At 40.1% G+C, this 27,607-nt stretch overlaps 1 protein-coding gene across 2 annotated transcripts in view; it reads left to right on the top strand.

The window, feature by feature from the left end:
• Window positions 1–17,179, top strand: part of pmepa1 (prostate transmembrane protein, androgen induced 1) — a 53,902-nt gene extending 36,723 nt beyond the window's left edge. Inside the window, exons 1-5 of one of the 2 annotated variants that reach the window (XM_034231656.1) lie at window positions 4,409–4,780; window positions 7,280–7,434; window positions 9,554–9,607; window positions 9,795–10,129; window positions 10,695–17,179. In XM_034231656.1, the coding sequence (XP_034087547.1) occupies window positions 4,723–4,780; window positions 7,280–7,434; window positions 9,554–9,607; window positions 9,795–10,129; window positions 10,695–11,001 (909 nt within the window). In that variant the 5' untranslated portion in view covers window positions 4,409–4,722 and the 3' untranslated portion in view covers window positions 11,002–17,179. Of the gene's footprint in view, window positions 1–4,408; window positions 4,781–7,279; window positions 7,435–9,553; window positions 9,608–9,794; window positions 10,130–10,694 lie in introns of those variants that run through there. The other variant, XM_034231655.1, reaches the window with a different exon arrangement.
• The last annotated feature ends 10,428 nt before the right edge of the window (window positions 17,180–27,607 follow it).

Raw genomic sequence — 27,607 nt, 5'->3', positions numbered from 1 at the left:
AAAATCTTAGGTCACAGGCTCCTCCCACAGTGCAACACAATAAAACAGAAACAGAAAAAATAGTACAAGTAAATACAAAACAAATAGTGTGTGGGTGTGTATTTATGTGTGTGTGTTTGTCATGCTAACCTAGCAACAGTTTACATATCAACCCTCATGCATTAAAGCTCCAGACGAGTCCTTGTGAAAATTAATCGGCTATTTCTGTCATTACTTCATAATAGAGCTGACTGAATTTAGTTTGAATTAGTTTTACGTCCATAGCTTATTTGTAGACATTGTATGATGTACATGATACACTACCTCTCTGTCAATGTATTGGCACAGCATTCTAAGCAGAGAAGTGGGACTGTCCCTTTAATAATCTTGACCCGGGGACGTCACATTAAGGATTTCTATAGTGGATCACATTAGAAAATAGCCACAATAAGATTGAATATCCATGTTTGGGATTATTGTCGATATCCTCACATAACTGACTTGAACTTGAACTGTCGAACGTTACAAAATACATGAAATATTGAGTAAGAAAGAGCAGGAACAACTTTTTGCTACACTTTTTTATTTTGTTTTTTTATGTATGGACCTAGTAATTAATTGGGTTTCAACAAGCTGATGTGTCCTATCTTTGATGCAATACAAATATCATTTTGATTATATTTAATAACAAATAAAGTGCTTTAAATGTTATGTTTTTAAAGCATGTTATATGTTTTAGTGCCATCTTAAAGGTCCCATGACATGCTTTTCCGGTTATTACCCGTCCCCTTGTGTGTTATGAAGGTTTTTCTGCATGTAAACGGTCTGTCAAAAACCCTCAAAGTACACCCTGTAGCGAGTAAAACTCTAACACAGAAAATACCTGTCTGTGCTGCCCCAGAATGCCTCGTTGGAGATTTCTCATTTTCCATTGTTTGCTTCCTGGGTTCTGTGACGTGTGAACACCCAGATCAACAACAAATGACCGGATTGGCCCAAATGGACCAATCCGCGGAGCACCTCACACACCAGGACCCCTTGGCTAACTAACAGGGAGTCCCCATTGACTTGCATAGAGCTCCCTGAACGCTGGTAATAGACGAGTTGGGATCGTGGAGAAATGCTCTCCGCAGACCCATTCTCACAGCGTTATAAACCTTTTTCTTTCTCAATATCAAGCCACACTTATTGTTTTTACTTCGGCTGTGAGTGTTTGTGTGTGCTCAGGATGAGTTTCGCTGTGTCTCTCTGTATCGCCGACCCGGAAACCTGTCCGCTCCTCGCCGCAGCTCGCAGCAACGAGCCTCGCAACGTCCTGACCAATCAGAGCACACTGGGCTCACAGGGAGGGGGGGCAGGAGCTCCAACAAGCCGCTTAGGACAGAGAGTGAATACACATACTTTACAGCAGGGGTAACCAACAGGTCGATCGCGATCGACTGGTCGATCTTCAAAGTCTTCACTGTCGATCCCTAGCATTTAAAAAAAAAAAATAATAATAATATTTTCCAAAATATAAATATTTCCCAAAAAAAAAAAGTTCATGCTCTGGTTGGTTGTTTAAACAAACTTTTTAGACCTAGCTCTGGTTTGTTGATTTGAATCACGCACAGGTCATTTTACAAACTCCAATTGGTTATTAGATATGTTGACGTCTATGAATTGCTGCATGCAATTGTGGGTGGGGTTAAAAATGGTATCTTAAACTGTACCAAGTTCTGCTAATCTTTAACCAACATCGATATGGCTGAGGGTCCGGCGAAAAAGAAATCAAAAACGTATTATTTCCACCCGGAATGGGAGCATGAATTTCTTTTCACATCAGCGAAAGAGAAGATGCCAACAGGCAGTAGCCTTGGCGAAACGGGGCAACCTGGAGCGCCATCATGCGAGCACCCATGGTAAATTCAAAGACTCATATCCACTCAACAGCGCATTAAGAACCAAAATAATTGATGAACTGAAAAGAGGACTAAAAGCACAGCAGTCGCTTTTCATCGCGCCTACAGCAAAGAGCAATGCAGCTACAGAAACGTCCCTCCGGATTAGCCATATTTTGGCTCAGCACAAAAAAACATTTACGGATGGTGAGATGATTAAAGAAGCAATGAGCGCCACAGCTGACGTCTTGTTTGCGGATTTCAAAAACAAAGAGGACATAAAAGCAAGGATAAAAAGTGTACCGCTTGGTGCACCTACTGTAGCCAGAAGAGTCCAGTCATTGTCCAAAGATGTATCCTCGCAAGTATTAAAAGACTTGTCTCTCTCGGAATACTTTTCAGTTCAATTTGACGAGTCTACCGATGCCACAGACACAGCCCAGCTAGGTGTGTTTGTCCGGATGGTTTTCACGGATTTTACTGTCAAGGAGGCCTTTCATGCCCTTATCCCATTGAAAGAAAGAACCAGGGGTGAGGATGTGTACAAGGCATTCAAGGACTATGTTCGTGAGTACAAGATTCCCATTCATAAAATAGTGTCCTTCACAACCGATGGGGCACCAGCGATGCTCGGTGTTCGTTCAGGATTTGTTGCGCTGTGCAGAACAGACCCAGACTTTCCACCATTTGTAAACTATCACTGTGTGATACTACATCAACAGGCATTGGCAGCTAAAGCAATTGACATGTCACATGTAATGAATGTTGTTGTTAAGATTGTCAACTCAATTCGCGCAAAAGCGCTCCAGCACCGGCTATTTAAGTCTTTATTAGACGAGCTGGACTCTGTGTATGGAGATTTGATCCTTCACGCAGATGTAAGGTGGCTCAGTCGGGGCAAGGTGCTCCAGCATTTGCTGCCAGAGATCATCAGTTTTCTGAAGTCCAGGAACGAGGAGTATGAGCAGCTGTCCGACGATACCTGGTTATTGGACTTGGGGTTCCTTACCGATCTGACTGCAAAACTCAATGACCTTAACCGAGAATTGCAAGGGAAAGACCGAGAGCTTGGTCACATGATTAGCGCAGTGGAGGCATTCAAAGTGAAGCTCAGTTTGTGGACCACTCAGTTAAGACATGCGAGGCTGACACACTTCCCAAATCTTGAAAAGGTGTCACAAAACCTTACAGACAAAACTGCTTTCCATCCAGAACAATTCTGCGCCCATTTGAACAAACTGATCGATTTGTGGAGCTACAAGACATGGGGCAAGTAGTTGGTTTTGTATCAAACCCTTTCCTCAGCGTTGACATTGAACAGCTGTCAGCTAAAATGCAGGAGGTGTTTACATTACCTATGGGTGTTGACATGGAGATCATTGAAATGCAAAGCGACATTGAATTGAAGGCCAGAGCAAGAGATCAGGACTTTTGGTCACTCGTGAGTAGAGAGAGGTATCCACTGATTGTGTCATGTGCGCTTAAACTGAAGGCCTACTTTGGCTCCACATACTTATGTGAAACGGCCTTTTCACAAATAAAAATAATTAAATCCAAGTATAGAACTCGTATGACTGACGCACATCTTACTGACTGCCTCCGGCTGGCAATCACTAACTATCAGCCAGATTTCAAAAGGCTTACAGATAATGTGCAGTCACAGCAGTCTCATTAAAGGCAGGCTGATAGAGCAACTTGAGCATTGAAAATATATTGTGCATTGAACAGAGCAACTTAATATGGATTACATTGAACTGTAGGCTAATATCTGTACATGTGAATATTACTAATTGAACTGAGAAACTAAATATAGTGTGAACAGATACTGTAAATATGAATAGTTTGTATTGAACAGATATGCCTACCGTAAATATGAATATTGTACATTGCACAGATAACTGTGCATAACTGTGTCTTTCTTTGTTTGCATCTGTACGTACATTGAGCCTGTTGTAACATAAATTGATTGCAAAAATAGATATGACGATGAATAGTCTTACTCCTAAGTGGGTTTTTTGGAAGATATCTGATTGGTAGATCTCGGTTTACATTTTGGAATAAAAAGTGATCTTGGGCTTGAAAAGGTTGGTTACCACTGCTTTACAGAGATGCTGTTTGAGAAACCAATGTGAGTTTGGAACATTGCACACAAATCTATTCTAGTAGACCTCAACAATGGAACTATGATCAATAGAAATGGCCATGACATGGGACCTTTAAGGGTTTTGAGCATATTCTGTTAACTATCATGATAATATTTTTCATTGAATCTAATTCTTTGTGTGATTAAATACCATGTGTTATATTAAACATATTTTGTTGTTTTTGTTGTATCTTTCCCAAGTACTGAGATCCGTTTTCCTAAGTTTATTGTTTTAAATTCCTTTATAATCACACGTCTAGAGAAGTTAAAGCTCCAGACTCCCCCCCCCTCTCTCATCATTATTCAGTCCAGCCCTCTGACCCATCTGTGTCTCCCAGACGCTCCCACCACTCCCCCTCTTTCCTCCCCCCTCTTCACATTGACCCCTTTTGTTCACAGCTTTTGGGAGGGGGGGGGGGGTCTGGTCAGCTGTTTCCTCACTCTGTGTGTGTCTGGACACTGTGGGAATGTGTGTGTGAGAAAAAGTATCAGACAAAGCTCTGTGCAGCTCAGAGTGTGTGTGTCGCCCGGCAAGGACACACACGCGGTGCCGCAGTATCCTCAGGACATGTAGTTTGGACTTCCAGTTTGAGTTTCTTTTATTTATGTTGTTTTGTGTTTTGAGTTTTTTGGGGACCAGAACATCTTCAGGCTATTATCACAGGATTACAAACATCTACGGATTTAAGTCTTGGTGCGAGTGAAGGTCGTTGAGAGAATATGCAGCCTTCACCAGGCACGCACAACCATGACGACTGTGTTCAGACGCAGCTGTGCGGTGAGAAAACGACTTTCTGTTGGATAACTTGGGATATCTTTAAACCTAGGGCTAATGTGTTGCTGCTTTATTATACCTGTCAAGTTATTTCTCTTTTTTCATTGAAATGCATGTTGTGTAGGGTCGGTCAATGAGTTCATTACCAGCCAATCAAAAAAGCCAAATAGTCCCTGGCTTCAGCTTCTTTAAGGTGCTGATAAATCAAATATCAGTGAAGAAAATAGTTGGTCAGACGAAATAAAACTTCTTCCTAGACTTTGGGACATTGTGTGAATGCTGTTGGGTTTAATACTTCCCTAATAATCTAGTCTGCAATTACAGGTTGGGCAAGTTGCAAAGGAAATGAGATGCGGAAAACGATATGTTCTGGCATTTTTGCAGAAAACATATTTAACGATTATGATCATCATAAATATTTAGCAAGTATTTTTCTATCTAACTATGCGATTAGGTGTCTACGGACCTCGATTAGTTAAGTCATATCGTTGACTAAATTGTAGTGTTTCTGAAATACTAGTACTAGATTCAATCAATCAATCAATGTTTATTTATATAGCCCAATATCACAAATTACATTTGTCTCAGTGGACTTTACAGTTTGTACAGAATATCAGTATGACAATACGACACCCTCTGTCCTTAAACCCTCACATCGTACAAGGAAAAACTTCCGAAGAAAACCCACAGTTTAAAGGGAAAAATGGGAGAAACCTCAGGGAGAGCAACAGAGGAGGGATCCCTCTCCCAGGACGGACAGACGTGCAATAGATGCCGTGTGTAAATTGAAAAGATAATACATTTGCAACATAGGTAGTCCAAATGTTTGGAAATGCATGTGTGTATAATAGGAAGATGAATCCACGAGGATATCCATCCAGGACCTATGATCCAGGACCACAGCCACGACTCAAGATCCAGGGCTCGCGATCCAGGACAGAGGAGCGCAGGATCATCCATGACTCCGGATCCCGGCGTATATAGACACCAAAAAGAAGACATTTGGGGAAGCTGGGTTAATCGGAACATGAGAGTACACAGGTATAGACAGAGAGAAGGAAGAAGTAAGATGTCCCCTGACAAATTAAGCCTATATCAGCAAAACTAGGGGCTGAATCTAATCAGCCCTAACTATAAGCTTTATCAAAAAGGAAGGTCTTAAGCGCACTCTTAAAAACGGATAGGGTGTCTGCTGCCCGAACACAAACTGGAAGCTGATTCCACAAATGTGGAGCTTGATAAGAAAAGCTCCACATTGTGATTTGACACCTTTAATATTGATTCTAGCTCTGCTGTGAAAGTCCAGTTTGCATTCAGTGCAACGTTTATTTGCATGTCAAGAACTTATCAAGAGTTTTGTTTGACATTCTGTTTGAAACCCACTTCTTCCTCGTGTTGATCATGTGACCAGTTGTGTGGTACTTCAGTGTTTTCCCTCTCTACCTGTTCGGGATGTGTTTACTTTGGTATCTAATGTGTTGGTGTGACCTGGTGTTGTGAGTCTCATTGCAGGTCCGGTTGTTAAAGTACATTATGAATGAAATGGCTTGCCTTGTATACATGTTTGAGAACCATGCGTGAATGGCTAAACTCATAAAAGGTTATGACTGAGTTAGAAGAGTCAGCTGACTGAGTGTGTGTGCCTTCATGTTGTGTAATGGTCAGAGGAACAAGAGTGTGAGAACTGTGTGTGTGTGTGTCTGCTTTATGTTCTGCTGTCTGACTGGGACCTGACCTCTGCCCACTCCCTGTGAAAGAAAAGTGTGAGAAAAAATGCTCCATAAGGGGGGGGGGGATAAGGGCAGACTGCATCTAAACAAAGCTAGCCCTGTCTGCCTCTGTGTGTGTGTGTGTGTGTGTGTGTGTGTGTGTGTGTGTGTGTGTGTGTGTGTGTGTGTGTGTGTGTGTGTGTGTGTGTGTGTGTGTGTGTGTGTGTGTGTGTGTGTGTGTGTGTGTGTGTGTGTGTGTGTGTGTGTGTGTGTGTGTGTGTGTGTGTGTGTGTGTGACCTCTGCATAAGGACTACATCTCTGTCTGGACTGTGTCTGAAAACCTTTCTCTCACACAACATAGAAACATATGTAGTTGAATGAACATTTGACAATGAAGCATGTAGAATCACACTATTTATTTATTTATTACAGCTTTATTGCCAGGTAGTTTTAAGCATACACAAATTCAGTTTTCTTTTAAAATAACTATTTTTAAATAATTTAAACAACTATTTAAACATAAAGAAATACCCAAAATGAGTACAATAAATATACAAAAAATAAGTACAAAAAGAATATGACAGTTTACAACTACAAAATAGATACCATATGTGCAGTATATCAGAATGTATATCAGTAGTCCTCTGTTTTGTGTCGAAGCCCAAGTGAAGATATTTAGATTTTCTGATTTTCTGACAAAACTCCTCCTACTCCTCAGAAGACATAAAGCTGAGTTTAGGACTAACCACAACACATAAACTGACCTCCATCTCTGTCTCTGATTGGTTGCAGCCCAGCTGGAGTTCGTCCAGATCCTGGTGATCGTGGTGGTGATGATGGTGATGGTGGTGGTCATTACCTGTCTGCTGAACCACTACCGCCTATCAGCTCGCTCGCTGCTCTCCAGACACGCCCCCGCCCGCAGGAGACACCTGCCACTGGCCAGCGTGAGTCATACACACCTGAATAAGAGGGGGAAGAAGTACTCAGATTTGATACTGAAGTGAAATAAGCAATACTATGTAATAATACTCATAAAATATAAACATGCACAGTAGGGTGGTCCTTAGTGCCATGTGCATTTCCAAATTCATTTATTTGAAGCTCCAACCACCGGAATTCATTATGATAGTCAAGAAAACTCTCCTGGTGAATGTTTTCCTCAATCTGACAACATGTACCCCTCCCTCATGGACCTGGGCTGCCACACCAGCAGCACGGTGCTGCAACTGAGGCTACACTTCAAGGTCGATGAGGGAGGGGTACATGTTGTCAGATTGAGGAAAACATTCACCAGGAGAGTTTTCTTGACTAATAGAATGAATTCTGGGGGTTGGAGCTTAGACTTTCCCACTTTCAATGTTAAGGACCACCTTAATGCACAGTCAGCAAATTGCCCTCCCTCTTCAACCAGTTTTGTTTTCCTGTACCTTGACTGTATTATTGATGTTGAATGAGTTGAACAAAATCCACCACTTAACACTTAATGTCATTTATCAACATTCATCAACACATCTCTTTCATATCTGTTTAGAAATTGATTCCTAGTAGATTCAATTTCATATGCTTAATATCTGCAGTGTAGTTTATGCCAAAACAAATCTTAAATTGTGTTGATAAAGCAACTTGCTGTGCTATTTCTTTGGTATCAGATTAGGTTCATGTTTAAGTGTGACCAGATGGCTGCCTTTTTTTAATAGATGCATAATGATGCAGGAAAAGTAAGAGTTACAATGAATTCCTGTACAAAAACTGGGTCATTGGGTAAGCTTTCATAGCAGATATGAATGAGTCATATACAACTAACGTTGGATGTTTAAATATATGCATTACACAGAATTGCATATTAAGGCTAAACAAACATGGAAGCATGAAATGAAATCAACAATGAAAGTAACAGCCTGCATGTGTATGTTGTATAAATGAAAAGCTCAAATATCACTATAGAAACAAGGAAAACATAAAAGCAGTGCTCCACTGTGCAGAACGAGTACAAAAGGTGTGTGTTCAGGGGTTTAGTCACAGTTTCTACTGAGAGACAGAATCAGAAGAAAGCAGAGTGATCATAGTTATTAAACACCGCCGCAGGCTAACGCTAACACACTGACTCATTATTCATTAAGGGCCACAGCGAGCTAGCAACGACAGTCAGGACACACACACACACACACACACACACACACACACACACACACACACACACACACACACACACACAGAGCTCCTAATAAGCTCAGGGGAGTCATTGTCCTAGTTCATTTGGATGATCAGACTGACACACATACAGGCAGACAGACAGGAAATGTGCCGCCTGAGAATAAAAAAAGTGACAAAAGTTGGAAAAGTTCCTTCCAGACATTGTTTATAGAAGTTAAAAGCTGCTTTTGTCTCCATTCCGCGAGGCATTGAGACAAAACTGACAGTTCCACAACAGTGTATTGATCCTGAAACTATTTAAATATACGCTGGGAAACTGGGTAATCAAAAAGGCCAATGTGGAGATCTTTACAAAGGTTGCGCAGAAATTCGGATGAGTAACAAAAAAAATCTCTGTGAGGCATTACTTTACAAAATAAGAGAGTATTTTAAAAAGCCATATAGTGCTCACAAATGGAGCCCCTAGTGGACAAAAAGTGAACACATTCTTCATAAGAATAATAAAGAATAAATACAACTTATAATAACCATGAAAGTGAACATACTTACCATTTGATTGAACATAATAATATGTAAAATATGTACAATATGTATTGCTTTAAAAGCTATTGAAATAGCCTTATTGGCATTGGAATAATGACAAGAACAGATGTCACTGTGTGTGCTGTGTGCTCTGCATGTGGGGCCATTACAGAGGGTTTCATCCCTCCAAATATATTCTATCTGTCTATCTATGCATCTACTGTACACACATTTGGAAAATATCATCAATGGTTACAATTATTGTTTTTATTTGAACAATTATTTAACGCTGGCATGTCATGCATAGGCAAATCGTTGATTATTGTGCAGGATATAACTAATCATATATAAGATAAATAAATGATAATCTCTCTATTGTTCTCTCAGGAGGGGAGTCTGTGGTCTTCTGACGGCACGGGGACAAACAGTGGTCTAAATGAGGTGAGGCATCTTTTTGACTATATCTTTATTAAACAAGGAGCATGTATACAAATACATTCATCACAAAAAGCAAAGAGATGATTTAAGCTGGATTTAGCTATAAGCTTTTCTATTAAATGATAACAGAAATAAGCAAAATGAAACAGTTCATAATGTAGCAGTAACATGACATCCTTCCTCTTCACAGCACCAGGTGTACAACCCCCGGCCCCCAGACAGAGGGGCCTCGTCCTACCTGCAGCGGGACCCCCAGCCTCAGCCCCAGCGCTTCCAGCACACCTTCGCCCCGACGCGCTTCCAGCCAACGTACCCCTACCTGCCGCAGAGCCTCATCGACCTCCCACCCACCATCTGCCTGTCGGACGGGGAGGAACCCCCACCGTACCAGGGGCCCTGCACACTGCAGCTCCGAGACCCCGAGCAGCAGATGGAGCTGAACCGAGAGTCGGTGAGGGCCCCGCCCAACAGAACCGTGTTCGACTCCCACCCTCTGCACCCGTCACGCTCCTTTCTGCAGGCCAGGTGACTACAAACATTGATCATGTGTTGACCATACAGCCGCGCTGCGGCTACCAAATTGAATTGATTGAAATCTCTAATATCAACGTAAGAGCTTGTGCCTCTTCGGGGAGTGCTAACACTTAACCATACACGTTATTGTTTACTTTCTCCGTCTTTATATGTAGATATGACTCTTCTCCGTTAATCTCCGTCACGTTCCAACAACTTCCTGTCAACAGCGCTAACTCTCCTTCAAAATAAAAGCATGTCCATAAATAGGAAGCCAAGCCAAATTACACTTAAGACATATACAACTGCAATGAAAGTAACAAACACAATGCGATATCCTTTTCAATTTCAAAGAACACAAATTGGTTTATTTACATTAACAAATAAAGTTCTATAAAACAACAATACTGTAGAATAGCAAAATGAATGCCGTGAATAAACCGCAATACACGTGTTGAAGTGGTTCGCTGCTGATTACTACGCTCGGTTATGTCTTTTTCTGCTCCTACATTTGGTTTTATCTTCTTTGTTCTTCACCCATCAGACTTATTCCTGACCCTTGTTGTTTCCCCCCCAGTCTGCAGGCCCCTCCTCCCAGCATGCACTCTGGCGTCAGTGTGTTGGAAGCCCAGGAGTCCCGGCATCAGAAGCAGGCCTCTCGAGTGGAAGGAGCCCCCCCGACCTACAGCGAGGTGATCGGGCACTACTACCACCCGACGTCCCTGCCCCCCAGCCACAGCCATCGGACTGTTTCCTCCTCACAAGCCCCGCCCCCCTCCTTCATACACGGCCTGCTGCGACCTCCACACCCGCAGCAAGGGAGCGTGGACAACAGGAACGCCAGGAATACCAAGGAGAAATCCCAGAAGCCCCAGCAGGTGTGACAGTACCGCTTCCTTACAAAATGAAAGAATTGATTTTGTCTGTTTGGAAGTGGTCAGTAGCCAATGAGGAACAACGTGGTAAAAATCCACTCTGATGGTAATTTGTAGTGAGGTCAGTTTCCCCACTTCATGGATCTCCTTTAGGTAAGAACACATGGAAACCACATCACTCCTGCAGAGCACAGTGGCAGGAGAACATCTGGCACTTCCTGTTCCACACTTCCTATTTCCTGTCTGAGGAGCACTTCAGATGATGATGTCAGAGAAGAAGGGCAGAGGGTGCAAAGGGAAGCCTCCTTCTTCCCTTGACGCCTCCCTCCTTCATTAGACTGATCGTACTAGTCTCCATTCATTATAAATATGTTCTTGTTTTGTTTGTTCCTATAGAACCTTTTGTTTGTTTGTCTTTTTCGCGCTTACAAAAAATCTTTCTACCCAGGCAAATGGCGAAATGTTGCAATCTTCTTGGTTCTTCCAGGTTTTTGTTTTTATTTCCTAGTGATAATCCCCCCCTCGCTGCTTTGACTCCATTATGTTCTTTGTCAAATGTTAGCTGCAACTCCTGCATCTGGCTTTAGCTGTATCACTGGGACACGTTAGCACGTTAGCATATTTCCAAGAGTTTAGATTTAGTTAGCGTTATCTGAACCTAGCTTAGCCGTCATAGCACATCGCTAAAAGTCCCCGAGCTAAACGTTTCTGCCTTATATCGACCGATGCAGGAGTTGTCACTAAAATCCTTTTTTATTTTATGTTTTCTAAAGAAGGTTTGCACAAAGTTCACGACTGTTCAACACAGAAAAAAGGAATCTGCAATATGATTGATAAAGGAGAAAACAGAGAAAAGTAGGGGTATTTTTCTAAACTTTATAGATTCTTATCGTTAAGATATTTATTTTCTGTTTTACATGTTGTCTAGTTTTAGAAAAAGGAAACACCATGAATCTGTTGGGGTGCCAACTTTCACATTTTGCTACATACATGTGTTACATTTTGAGTTTATATACGAACACACGTATGCAAACGGAGAGCGAAGTTAAAAGCACGAAGAGAGTTATTTATATAAATGCTGAAAAGAATTGCACTATTTTTTAGTATGAGCAGATGGAACGTGTGAGAGAGACTTTTACTTTGAAGGAGCTCTGTCAAGTGAGGCGTAATATAAAAAGAGAAAACGTAGATTTACCAGAGGGGCGGTGCACAGCAGCATGTATCACGGAAACACATCACACTCTGACTTTGGATCAACCGACTCGGATACATTACCGTACCATTGATATCAAACAAATAAATCCCTCATTTATGCAAATATCCGAGTCCTGCGAGCCAACCACAGGTCAGCCTTCAACCTGTTGGGCCCAATCAGAAACTCTGCTTGTAGTTCTCTCTCTTCCTATTGGCCGAATTGTTAGCCAATCCCAAAGCTGGCTGTCGCTATCTCGACCAAAACGAGCCTCCAGTTTTCTCACGTTAATCAGACTTTTTCACAAACAAACGTCTGACCTAATCTCGACGCTGTGTAATGTAACAGGAGGGTAGTTTAATCCTGCTGTGTTCTCTTATTTCATGTTTGGATTATTGAGTTAGAAGAGAGAGATAATGCAGATCAAAGTGACACCTAACGTCCTCTTCGTGTTGCGTTACTTAAGGAAGGAAGCCATTTCGCCCTAGACCAATGATACGCTGACTGTGCGCTGCTGTGGCCGTACACACACCAACGTTTTCTTTTGAAATCTGTCTTTTGAACGTACACACACGCTCCCCTTCTGGTAAGGTTTTCTCTGTTGCAGGCATCGCTGAGCACTTTACTGCACCAGGAAAGAGTCAACAATCTTCTGTCAGCCAGCAGCAGCCGATAAAAGCTACAGTAGAAACCTTTCATATCGTAGGATAGACTTTAGACCCACACTTGAAAAGATGCTAAGAGTTGTGCTCCAAGACTTGAAATCCCTTACAACAAATGGAACTACCTGGAATCAGTGACTTATTATCATCCAGACCTGGGTATCAAAGAGTTTTCATTCCCATACAATGAAGAGTTTCAGTACCATGACAAACATACAAAGAAATATGTTTGTGTTTTTATACAAAACTCTTATTCAAAAATCTAATTAGTAAATAGATTTGCACCATAACAAGATCAAAGTTTGATACTCAGTCTGGCTTTTCAAAGTTATTTGATGTATTCTTTTATTTGACTCCCTTCCTTCCTTGGTGGATATTTCCCTCTTGTAGCATAACTCCTAGTGTTTAACGCAGCAGAAGATGAGTTGTCTCATATTAAACACACTGAAGTGTTGAAAAGTGACACGAGTGTTTGCAGCAGCTCTTCTTCTGTCATCTCTTTAGGAGCGCGGGACTAAAGGTCAAACTAACGTAGGAGATTAGGACGTGAAGACATTTGTAGTTTTTGAGTGTTGAATTTAGTTTATTTCAATTGTTGTTGATGTGAGGCTTTAGTGTCCAGTCTTTATGCAACAGCGCCCTCCGCAGGGACCCAACCAAACCACAGCCAAAACTCCCGAAGCTGACTCAGCGTAATTTAGTGGAAGAAGAGAGAGTCAGAAGGCCAAAAAAGACGTTTTATAATCTGAAGCGGTGAGTCCTTTAACACTTTGACGTATTATTGTCATAAGGTCTATCTGAAGGATACACGTGTGGGACTCTAATATCTCTTTCTTAACAACAATGAACCCTCATCAAATTTGAATTTTGTTGTCCCTGTTTAAAAAGACATGGAAGTACATTTACAAAAATCCTGAATTGAACGGTGGAAGTTAACATTCCTGTTGTTGAACTCGGTCTCAAACTGCTGCAATACAGAAAAAAGACGGATCATCAGAAGTCCTTTCTTTGACTCTCTTCATCCTTTTGTTCCAGTGTGATGCACGGTATATATCACAATGTAAAGAAATCAATCTCTTGACCCAAAGCAGCTAAAGGAGTGACGAGTGGATCAATCAGAATATAAATCACCTCGTAATGAGAGTATAAGCCCCCAAACACAAGTTTAGATAATTTATTAACCCTCCTTCCCTTTCCTTTTATTTCCTTTCCCTCCATCAGTATTATACTTGTGTTTGGACCAGGTGTTTCCTCTAGAAATGGTTTGGGTCCCTGCAGGGTTGCACCGGGTATCAAAAGGCTGGGCAGGCTCTGAATAGGGCGTCACAGTAGAAATAAATAGTAGAAATAGTGATCGTTATTTAAAATAATGTGCCTAAAGGGTGCATGAGAAGTGAAAGCGTGTAGAACCAATCTCTCGCTTCAGGGAAACCTGCGCTGGCTGACGATTCAAAACAAGACTGGAGGAGAGATGAGGGAAAACATAAGCCACACTATAACTGACTCATCATGTGCTGCCTACTCACACACATACACACGCACACACACACACACACAAAGAGGAGATAACAATTGATTTACTTCCAATGGGTGATTTATTCATATACACTGAAAAACCGGAAACGTTGTCTTTTATTAAATGTAATGTGTCAACAGATTTCACATAAGTGTATTTAATTAAAGTCAACGTTTCAGTTTTTTCAGTGTAGAAATGATCATTTAGGGGGTTAAGTATTCCTTTAAGAGGAGTCGGTTGAGCTTAATCCACATTGAATGTTGTTCAAACACGAAATGTATCAGGTTTCTGTCTCCTAGAAATGTGTCAAATCCAGCAGTAATCTGTGTGTGTTTAAACTGGGACACAACTCTTTGATTTAAACCAGCGTGAAGGCTGAGTGCGTGTGCGTGCGAGTGTGTGTGTGTGTGTGTGTGTGTGTGTGTGTGTGTGTGTGTGTGTGTGTGTGTGTGTGTGGGAAAGACCCTGGGAAAGACCTCCAGCTATCTAGACAAAAACTAAACAAACACACACAGGTGCACCATCACACACACATATCTTTGTTATTGTGGACCACACAAGAAAACATTGTATCCAACACACACCCACAGTCCCCCTCCTCCTCTCTGAACGAGCTCTTCCTGTTACCTAGCGATGCCTGCTGTCCAATGACAGAGCTCCTCTCCCCCAGCCTTCGCTCCCATTGGCTGGCTGTTTTTTTTCGTGGTCTCCTTGGAAGCGTCTTTATTTTTGTTGCTATGTCGTAAATGTGCCTGCCTGCGCTGAGACGGGCGAAACGTGAGTGGCTAGTTTGGGCTGTCAATCATCCCATGCCACGCCTCCTTACTGTCTCAGAGGATGCTGATTGGATGATGATGATGAAGATGTTTTTGATAGAGCGTTGCAATACACCTACTATTTGCCTTTTTGATAATATTAGTCATATTTTAACGTAGTGTTCTTAAATGTACCTTTTTTATTGTTGTTGTTATTATTGTTGTTTATTCACTTGAGAACAAAACCATTTTTCTTCGATCCATTTTCACACAATGTTTTTGGGGTGTAAAGCGACCTACCACAGGAAAGCTGCAGATGATTGAGAGGATGTGTAAATACAACACTTCTGTTTTCAAAGTGCCATTTGTAGTTTCAAGAGCAACCCATTCGTGCACTCCTTTCATTCAGTCCTGAGGTCAAAATGCACTCATTGCATGTAAACAGGAAGTGCGCTACTTCCTGAATCATCGGCTCTCCTCCCCTGGCCAGCGTCTACATGTGTGCCTTCTGCTGGTGGGGGGGGCGGAGACTCCCCTCTGCAATGACCCCCTCAATACTCTGTAATAATACGGTTGCCTTTTGACACCGACAGCACCAACATATTCATCAAATACTTCAAATAACACGGCCAGGATGTAAGGAAGTCTATTCAGGGCAGGAAAATATTAAAAATGGTTTAAATGTGATGAATGACACCAAAAAAAACGATACATAGAAACTCTATTTGTTGATAACTTGGGAAAAGTGAACATCTGTAAATCCATTAACAATGCATAAACAAACATCCGCTGAAGACGTTTTCTATAAACGCTCACAAAGCAGCACAGAGTTGGTGGATTGTTTTTGATAAGAAATACTCAAAAAGAGGATTCATAAGGGGAAATTGTGATTTTGAAAGTCAAAACTACTAGATTTGCAATCTTTTTTACTATGTCATAATATTGACAACAACAAAAGTTGCATCTTTGAATTAGTATCTGATACATTTAAGTATTTCATTTATTTTATTTGTCTTGCATAAGATTAGCTTTGTTTCTCTTTTCTTGGCACAAATGGGCTTCCATAGTGATACGAGTTTCTTATGCTGCGTTCCAGAGAAAGTCGGACCCTTCAAACTGTTGTTATTTTCCACATTCTTTCATGTAAGGTTGAAGTAACGATGACCTACCAGTGCAGATGTGTATTGTGTTTCCGACATGTAATGGAACGCAACATAAGAAACAACGTTACAAGTGAAATACACAGAAATAAGTGTCTGGCCTCAAACACATTAAAGACATGTCCAAAGAAGGAATCCTCCTGAACCCGACTCTTGGACAAGAGTTACACCTGACTTGAACTTCCTTTTTTTTTCTTGGGTTAAACACTTTGCTTTACAATTTCCATTTTCTCCAGTTCCTGTAACTCTTAAAAAGTCTTTGAGTACACAATAACACACACACTTGTTTTAAAGAGGAGCGGTGCTGGAGAAAAGAAGTTGTGAAAGAAGCAGTTTTCCTCCTTTGTGTTCTTGCTCATTCTGCCTCTTTGAATCAGCGCTGCGCAGCGCCTTTCCTCTGACAATGTTGAAGAAAATATACGAAAAAACACTCTTTTTGTTGCAATATGTGTGCATATTTAAGCAAAACCTCAATATCTTACAGGCAGTGACTATTGTAGAAGTCTTCCACCTGTTGTTCACTTTGATCCTGCAAGCATCTTCAAAATGTAATGTGGGACATGTAGTTCATTCTGGTTTCAGTGTAGAAAAGGTTCATCCTTCCTTCCCCTGAAGTGGAAGGAAGGTGGAGTTGAAATCTGTTCACAGCATGGCTCACACTCTTATATACAGGCCTACTTATCCTCAATGGTAATAACTGCTTACTTGTGTATTAAAACCTGTTATTTTATTTATATTGGGTGGTCTACGTGCTGCAAGGTTTGTTATGTTGTTGTTTGTCTTCTGTTTGTTTCAAACTGAAGACAATGGTTTATCGTTGTTGTCACAGAACATGGTGTGAATCGGACACATTTCAGTTAGCCTTCGATTTAAAAAATGAATAAAAAAGTTTTATAAATATGTCCACGTCTCCTCCTGGGTATTTATTTATTTTAAATATGAGTTACATTAACAAAACATTGTTTTCGTTATATAATACTTTTTTCATTTTAAAATGTAATATGTTTATGGGGTTAGTGTCTGTAATATTTGAGTCTATAGGGGTCATTTATTCAATTTTAAATATATACAAGTTGCATTTAGTCGAAATATTTAAGTTTACTTAATATTCATTTATACTATTTAATATATATATATAAATAAAAAGGTAAAATTAACTGAACATATATGAGTTATGTCAATATATGTATAAAGGTGACATTCAATGAAAATATTTGAGTGTACTTTATATTTATTTTAAATATTTTTATATATATTTAAAATGAAATATATATGGATTTTTGTATATAAAATATATTTGATATATGTATACTCACTGGCCACTTTAATAGGTACACTTGTTCAACTAACGCAAATATCTGATCAGCCAATCACATGGCAGCAACTCAAAGCATTTAGGCATGTAGACATGTTCAAGAGGACCTGGTGAAGTTCAAACAGAGCATCAGAACGGGGAAGAACAGAGATTTAAGGGACTTTGAACGTTAAACGCGCTGGTCTGAGTATTTCACAAACTGCTGATCTACTGGGATTTACACCGACAACCATCTCTAGGGTTTACAGAGAATGGTATGAAAAAGGGGAAATACCCAGTAAGTGTCAGTTCTCTGGGAGAAAAGGTCTTGTTGATGCCAGAGGTCAGAGGAGAAAGGCCAGACTGGTTCAAGAGGATAGAAAAGCAGCAGTAACTCAAATAACCACTCGTTACAACCAAGGTATAGAAGACCCTCTCTGACCCCTGAAGAAGATACAGCAGCAGAAGACCACACTGTGCCCTTCCTTCAGCTAGGAACAGGAAACTGAGGCTACGATTTGCACGGGCTCACCAAACAGGACAATAGAATATTGGAAAAATGTTGCCTGGTCTGATGAGTCTTCATTTCGGACGGTATAGGGTCAGAATTTGTCGTAACAACATGAGAGCATGGATCCATCCTGCCTGTATCAACGGTTCAGACTGGTGGTGGGGCTATGATGGTGGGGGGATATTTTTTATTTGCATACTTTAGGCGCCTTAGTTCCAGTATATACTGTATATACCGTATATCAGGGCTATTTAATTGGCGGCCCGCGGGCCAAATCCGGCCCCGGGGTGACATTTACTGGCCCTTTGAGTATAATGTTAAAAAGTAAGCTACTTTTTTTTGGGAATCATTTTTTTTGGGACAGTGTGCCTTTATTCCAGAGAAGGTGTTACATTGAGAGATAGAGGGGAAGACATTGCCAGAAAACTTCAGCGGGCTCGGGTTTCGAACCCACCTAGCTACTGTATTGACAACCCACCTACTAGCTACCGTAGTGACAACTCACCTACTAGCTACTGTAGTGACAACCCACCTACTAGCTACTATAGAGACAACCCGCCTACTAGCTACCGTAGTGACAACTCACCTACTAGCTACTGTAGTGACAACTCACCTACTAGCTACCGTAGTGACAACTCACCTACTAGATACTGTAGTGACAACTCACCTACTAGCTACTGTAGTGACAACTCACCTACTAGCTAATATCAGTGTCTCGAAAACACATGTTGGTGACTGAAAGACATCCAGTGTTTGGTCTTTTCCGGAAGCATCCTACAGTGTCTCAACTGAAAGAGGACCACAAACACACAAAATATAATACAATTTTGAGATTTGGGGATATTTATCTCCCATTCTTTCACTTTTTCTGACATTTTCAAGACCAAACATGTCGTTAATGTCTCTGTTTAGTGAACTACAGCAATCTGAAAGCCTCTACATTATTTATATCACACTTTATCAGTAGAAACATGCAGGAAATGACTTTTTTTAATGCGGTATTTTCTGATATATCGCGCAACACAAAGATATTTCGCTCTGTGCAAACCTTTGACTCTAATATGTCAACAACATGAGACAAGAATATGAACCTGGCTTTATCCAATGTGCACACAAGAGTTCAACATCCTGACACATCCTTCATCTACACTGTCTCAACTGAAAGAGGACCAGAAACATATTAAAAAATATAATAAAATGTGGAGACTTTGGGATTTTTATCTCCCATTCTTTGACTTTTCAGGCATTTTACAGACCAAACATGTCGTTGATGTCACTGTTTACCAAACTACCACTTTTTCTGAAAAATGCATAAAATGATGCAATATATGTTAAATACATGGTTTATACATGTAATTACTGGGGTTCCATTTCTTCTGATTACCTGATTTGGGCGTGCACATTTGCCGCGCGCAAACCTACCTCTTTTGGATTTGTAAAGGTTGGCATGTATGTTACTGTATCTGAAGCTCTTAATATGATTGCTCATATTTCAAGCCATCGTTTTCCCAGCCCCTTGCTTTGTGTTACGGTGTGCAGGAAGCAGGACCCAAATGCAGATTTAAGTGACAAAAATAATTCCTTTATTTCAAGGCTACAATATACAGAGACAGAACAGAACACTCACCGCAGACCAAGTCATTACACAAGACGAACCGACACTGAACACAGGAAGAGACAAGACTAAATACAGGAAGGGGTAATCACAAGACGAGACACAGCCGGGCAGGGGAGGAGAAACACAAGGGCCACAGGTGAAAACAATCAGACAACTAGACACACCAGGGAAACTAACGACGGGAGGAAAAACACAGGAAGAAGGACCAGACACTATACAAGGATGAAAATATCCATAACCATACATACAAAACTACAACACAGACAGATCCTAACACTTTGGATCATTTTCATCAACCGGCCCCATTCCAAACTAATTGAATAGCCTTGCCGTATATATTAGTTACATCAGCTTACTAAACGATTTCATTTAAACAATAGATGGGTACATGTTGTGTAAAGTGTTTATTAGGTTATTGTTTTAGCACTGAAAACATTTCGCTTTAAAGTTTCACTCGTTTTTAAAAATGATGTTAACTTAAATAGTTTATTTTTTGCGCGTTCGTCTGATACACGTTTTTTTGAAACTCTTTTTTTACAAACCAAACAATCAATGAATTAAAGGACACAAATATTTACAAGATAAATCCATCATACAATTAAACTTCATTAAATAGCATTATTATTTTTTAAATAGATGTATAACATTAGGGGACACTTTTCTATATACCTACCTACTAATGCAGATTTGAAAGGTATGCAGGCCTTTTTATAATGATTATTTTTATAAAAAATAAAATTGATATATTTGCAACCAGTGCATCACTAATACTACATTGTAATGTTTATATTACATACTTGTACTGAGTAACATTTGATATGCAGGAATCGAAATAACATGTGTACCACTTTCCCCTCTGCTGAGGAACAACCAGCAGGTGGCGCTCTTCTCTTCTGTTTCTCACTCTGACTTACTGTTTGTTAGGCCGTTTCTCAATCTCGAGGATTCTGGCTTCCAAGCCAATATTTCAAGGATGCTACCAGAGCCGTATAATAGAAGAGTTATGACATCTCCGTTCACTCCAATGGACCACTTTTTTACAGCAATGGCGGATCGTGGAGCCTCTCAATCGTTCCCCGGAAGTTAGCGCCAAGGCTAGCAGAGCGGTAGAGTTGCAGCATAATAACCGTTCGTGACGGACTTTTAAAGGTAAGAAGAAGTTTAAAGATTTATATTGCGGATATTATCAGTACATCTGATTCAAATGAACATGTGTATTAAAGGATGTCAGTGGATTATCCCTAAATCAGTAGATTTAGGGAACGTTTACAGATAACAGATCAAGCTAGGATACCGAAGCAAGTTAGCAACAGACGTTGAACAACCTTTTAATTGTAAATTCTGTTCTCTTAATGTCATTTGGTCCAACGTTGTTGAATTAGAGAAGAGGGGCTTCTAAACGGGATTGTATGCGGGGGTGGAGGGAGTTAAATATTAGATAAATATAACTTTGGTGCGTGTAAGAGTGAGTGTTTTTAGCAGAGCCATATTGTGTCCTTGTGATTATGTTGATTATTACCTGCCTGTATAATGTTGCAGCTCAGCTGATTTTGGATTGATGGCAAAGGGAGAGGAACTTAAGTGAGTGTGAAAACACAAGGTAAGTTTAATACTACTGTTTTATATAAGTAAGCATACTAAACATGTATTCTATCACTGTATTATATAAGTAATCTTGTTAGTAACCTACTGTATGGCAGGTGGAGGGGCAGTGATGTTACAGGTGGAGGAGCAAGACTGCAAGACTGCAAACTCACAAGACAGAGAAATCAAAGTTTGTTCTCCAGAGAAGAGGTTGATTTCACTTCAATTTTTTATTTCATATTTTTCTAAAGATGTGGAAATGGCAACAAAAAAACACGTGAGAGCTGTAACCAAGACAACTGTAACAACAGGAGTAGACAGCCACCAAGGTTTTTCAAGTCCCTCTCTTACTCCATTTTGCCAACCCAAACTTCCAGGTACATGACGGGACACTTTGCTTGTTTTTGTTGTTTGCGCTCCTCTGGCAGGTGGAGGGCAGTGATCCCTTCCCTTCTTCCCTCAATCTTTGAGACTAATGTAAGTAGAAGACATGGCACTGTAAATGTTCGAACATTTAAAATATTATACCACTTAAAAATAAGAAATATTACTTTTGTTACTAAGAGTTCATACTTATTATACCTGTGTCACCTTTCACACTATCGCTGTGATCATGAGCTATGGGCTTTGTAGATACAGGTCCCGGGGTGAATCGTGGTGCAGGGGCCCTTCTCTTTTTGACCACAGGGCGATGCACGAAGATGGTGGGTATAGCCTCTGCTCTCAGCCTAGTCTTGCCCTTTTTTGTCTTGACAAACTGGTCTGCATCAAAATGTGCCTGCGGAGTGACTTGAGGTTACTTCACACACAGAACAACTGTGTCTGAATCTTGTCTGCCCACATACATATTCCATAGTGGTTGAATACACAGTATTAGGAAACACTTTATACTTACTGGACATGTTACACTCATTACATACTGTATATACAATATGACCAAGAATGTGAGACAACTTTATAGAAATTCATATCACATCTGTTACTGATGCCATTTGTCATACTTTGTTAAACTCACAAATAATAAAGTTCCATAACTTCAGTTGGGAACAAAGACCACACCTTATCTCCCCAAGGCAATTTCCCATCCAATAGGTGTGCTATATAGGTGTGTATAACCCTTTCTCCTGTCTGTTACTCCCTCTTTCAGCACAAGAACCAGAGGGGGATTCAATGGAGCCTGAATACCTGCACTGAGACCCTCACCCTGCACCCTGAGTCTCAACTCTGTGTTTTTCAAGCCTTTCCCTGTTTTTTGTATTAAACAAAACATTAAGCTTTCCCAATGGTGTGGTTTTCGTTTTGTGAAAAAGTGCAAATGCAGTGTTTGTATATAAATCACATATTTTTTTGCTGTTGGTTGTGAAATTGCTCCTGCTTCCTCCGCTCTGTGTCAGTGGGGAAGCTGTACATTCGTACTCCTTTCTCTGAGCGATTGGAGCATCCCCAGGCAGCACAGCAAACCATGGTGGCGACTAGGAGGCAGCACAGCACACCAGGACAACACGGAGGAAAAGGCACAGACAAACTGCATGATATGCTATTCAATGTTTATTGAATTCCATGTATTTGCAATGGATGTTCCTAAAACAACACATTTAACATCATCATCATCATCATGCTGCTGCTGCTGCTGCTGCTAGTCCTTTGATAGTCACCTGTCGGTCTCCTGTCCTTTCTGAAAGCCATAAAGATGACATTAGTCATTTAGATAACTTGTGTCCTCAATTACCATGGGCTTACTGAAACTACCATGAATTTAAGAAAATGGTAGACATGAATCTAATCTGAATTTTAAAGCATTACTTTAGATCCCCTCCCTCTAAATATATCAATAAACATTAGAAAGTGATGCTCCTGACTACCATACAAGATTAAGAAGATAATATTGGTTTTAAAGAATTCAAAGCTATAAATAAACAGCAACAGGCTCTTTAACCAAGGCACTGTTAGCCTAACATGTAAACTAGTTGTTCACACTAATCCTAATATTATCACTTAATATTAGCAAATTCTATTTTATTTTTAAAAACATATTGATGTAAATACATACACATATCGATTTGTTGTATAAATATTGCAAATCAAAACCTTTATTCACTAATAATTGCCAACAATCGTAGTTCTATCTCCTGTTATCAATGCATTCACATTGCCCGCCATGAACTTCCGGGGAACGATCCTCTTCTACATGAACCACGTGACGATAACCGTTTTTGGACTTCCGTTGTCGTAACTCTTCTATTATACGGCTCTGGATGCTACGTCATCGAGTGCCGCCGAAGGACTGTTCCAATCTCCAGCATACTTGGAATTCCACCGAGGCCGCGTCCTTGGTTTGGGGGAAATTTCGAGGCTGCACATGGGTAGACTTTGCGTCCTTAAAATCCCCACAATGCTTTGCGCACGGAACAATTTCAAAAACCCTTGTGGAGAATGGCTGAACCGACGGCACACATTTAAATGTAAGTATGTAGTGGCGTAGAACATGTGTTGGTAAATATGTTACTTTGTTACATTTGTTTGTTATCACCAAAAATGTGTTCCGTGAAAGTAAAGCAAGTTCATAATTAGATAGACATTATTTTCAGTACAGTTTATGTTGAAACCGTTAGAGAGAGTGGCACACTTGTTAGCCTGTTCCATTCTTCTTCGTTTTCCGAAGCCCTGGCTTGGAATCATACTGGCTTCGTTTCTGAAGGAAGTGACTTGGAAGTACGCGACTTCCAAGCCAGCATCCTCGCGATTGAGAAACGGCCTTCGAGTTCTGTTCCTACCTATCATTCCTTGTGTTGGGGTTGTTTCCTGCTTTCAATTAAGAACACTTGAATTTCATTTTATGAGTTTTACATTTTAATAATAACATCTAAAGTATAACGACTACCTTCTTTATTTTTAGGATTTGAGGATCAAAATCAGTTGCTGATCATAACCTAAAGTCCTAGATTAAAAATAAGGTATTTTGTCATAAAATAAGCTTTTTACTTCACCTCAACAAAGCTTTATTTATAAAAATGACTTCATATGTTTTCCCTGAAGCTGGATTTGATATCCAATCACCTCTGAGCATGTTACAAACCAGAAGAGGATGATATATTCAGAGTCTCAAGAATCTGACTTGTTTTTACTGCCAGGTTTTACTGTTCATTTGACAGTTTAAGTCTCACTGATCATCCCCTTTAAAGCTCAGCGTTATGATCTTTGGATATTAAAGTAGTTTCTTCAGATGAACTGAACCGGTCTGACTTGTGACTTCAGAATGTAATAGCTGTAATTATAGTGAAATATTTTCGGCTGACGTTCAAACGCGTCACTCAGAGAAGAGCATGAGTAACTAGAGAATGCAATTCCTGAATAAATTGCTAGTGGGAATGCTTTATGCTGAAAAGCTGACGCTAAATATCAGCCTGAAATTACAATGGGCTTTAATGGAGGCATGTTGAAAGTCGTTGAATTGTCACTTCATGCCCTCAAGAGGCATTTTGTTGAATTATTTTTTGCTTAATTATTTGTCATTTTTCAAGTTTTCGTGCGTAGAATAACAGTTAGTGGGAATAACTGTATGAAAATAATTTAATGCATTCCTCGTAGGCGTTGGTGTGACTGTTGGCTTGGATGACAAATAGAGCGTCTTTGTGTCTTGAAAAGTGCTATATAAATTAAATGTATTATTATTATTATTCAAAAGTAATTAACCCTTAAGAGTCCCTTAAAAGAAACATATTTGTTCCTAAGGCCATAAAATGCCACCGTCACAAAGACTATAAAATATGATATATTAATATTTATTTCCACTTTGAGTCAATCTTTTAAAACTACTCCAGCCTGACATACACATATGAATTATATTTTGGGGATTTTAACCCTTTAAATGCCAGTTTGTTGAAAAAACTCCACAGTTTTTTTATTGAAAATAACAAAAAACTAGAATAATTTTCAAAAAATACATTTCAATGAATATTTGATTATTGTTATTATTAGGTCCCTAGATTGGTCAATGATTGAACCAGGGCCAGTTTTCTCCTGAGCAGCTCCTCAGCCAGTGCGAAGGACGTGAACAAATCGTCACAGCTAATAATGTGTCCCTGGAGCCCCTCTGTCATCTCCAGGACCACCCTCATCCCCTGGTTGACTTCAGAAGAACTGCCAGCTGCTTTGCCTGTATACACCTGCAGTCTCCAGGCGTAGGATGATTTTACATCACAGTTTGCTCAAATCTTTATATCGTATTTGGACGGCTTTTTTGGCATGTACTGCTTGAAGCTGCACCTACCTCTGAATGGGACGAGCTGTTCATCCACGCAGACGTCGCTGAATGGGCTGAACAGCATTGGCAGGCGCAGCGTCCACATATCCCAGACTTTGCGGAAGGCAGCCAGCTTGTCATCCAGTGGCGCCTCCAGAAATGTTTCATAGGGGTGGCCAAATGGGGCCACTGAAAATCTTGGGGTGGCCCACCAAAACCAAGCATGTAATTGTTGTAAAAGTATAGACTAGATGAAAACAATGGCAAAGAGAGTCACCTACTGATATACTTTGGTTTCTTATTTTACATTTTCTGATACTGAAGTGAATATAATACGGACAGTTAACATTTTACTTCAGACAACATTTAAAAGAACCTTGTTTTGTGTTATACATGTGTTAGTGATTTATTGTTTTGTTTTTTATATATGCTAGTTGTTCTTTCCTTTTAAAAAGACAAATACAGCTTAATTTAAATAAGTTCCTTTATTGTAAGGCGCAAAATGTTCAGCATTCTCAACACATACAATACACAAAGCAACACAACATGTTCTTCAGTTATATTATGTCTCTAGGTTAGGGCTGTGCAATTAATCGTATTTTAATCGCGATTACGATTATGGCTTGCGACGATTATGAAAACAGCATAATTGACAAAATACGATTATTTTGCTGGGTGCGCTTTCACCCCTCCCTAAAAGCCCACTCGGCCACGTGGGAGTGACAAGTGTTGTGAGTGTTCAGCGCGAGCGAAGATGTCAGAACAAGAGCAGCAACTCGTTAAAAAGAAGGGTAAAACTTTTTCCACTATTTGCAAGTACTTTGCCATTACATTTCACATCGCTAAAGATATGTGCCCAGTTAGCACTGTTAGCAACCAGGGCTTTAAACAACTTGTCAACACGTTGGACAAGCGTTACGCGATGCCGTCTCGGTATTATTTCAGCAGGTCTGCGCTGCCTGCACTATATATGACAAATGACGTGGGGAAGTTGAGAGAGATGTGGCTTCAGCTGACTACTTTGCTACCACAACAGACCTATGGTCTAGCCCAGGGTTGCCCAACCAGTCGATCGCGAGATGTGTCTACAAATAGAACAACAATATTCTGTTTTATCGTTAATGTCCTGTAACATAATCTTCCTGTGCCAAAATAATGCACTTGAACGCATCAAAGCTTTGTGATTGGCCGGCGTCACCCCATGTGTCGGGCGTGGCTGAGGGTCTTCAGTACAGGTGGCAATATCGTCACCTGCCTGCGCTCATCTCTGAAACCAGACCATGTAAACAGGCTGGTGTTTCTTGCAAAAAATCTTTAAGAGATGACATGAGCAGCCCTACCAGCATTTGCCATGGTGGCCTAACATTTTTTATTTGGTCTTAAATTGTAGTTCAACATTTATTTCCTGTTACCTCTGGACCATGACGGTTGGCCAGCCTGAGTGGAATATGTTGAATATGTTTTACCAAAATGTTGGCTATATGTTAAGGAGTTTTCAGTAGGTTGTGACAGTTTGCATCATATTTGATTTAATTTATTTTGGTCCAATTTATTTTTATTTATCATATTAATATATGTTTAGTATGGTTTTGGAAGTGCGCTCCAACATATTTGTTTTTGTTTATTGGTAAAATATTATTTGTTTTAAAGTTCAATAAATGGTCAATGAATAATCGTCAAAATAATCGTGATATCAATTATTGACCCAAATAATCGTGATTATGATTTTTGCCATAATCGCACAGCCCTACTCTAGGTTATACATTGTTTTAGACTGAACAAAGCTGTTTGTGTCACACTGGGATCAAAGATGATTGACATGACTTTATTAAATCAAGTTTTAAAACATGACTATTTTATTTCAACAAGACCCAAAAACACAAGGGGTATAACATGGTAAATACATACTGTGATTGAACACAAAAACACCATCTATTATTGACCTTTATAGCAAATTCAAAACATTATAAATGATACAAAACACCACCTTTTAGTATTAGACAGAAAATAGGTGACGAGACATATTTGTATTTTTTTTAGATGAGGCCACTGTGGTGAGAGTAATACATATAGCTTCTAT

This window comes from Gymnodraco acuticeps, unplaced genomic scaffold (genome assembly GCF_902827175.1).
Source record: "Gymnodraco acuticeps unplaced genomic scaffold, fGymAcu1.1, whole genome shotgun sequence".
NCBI lineage: Eukaryota > Metazoa > Chordata > Actinopteri > Perciformes > Bathydraconidae > Gymnodraco > Gymnodraco acuticeps.
The sequence above is the reverse complement of the archived record's forward strand: the minus strand, read 5'-3'. Positions and strand labels throughout refer to the sequence as shown.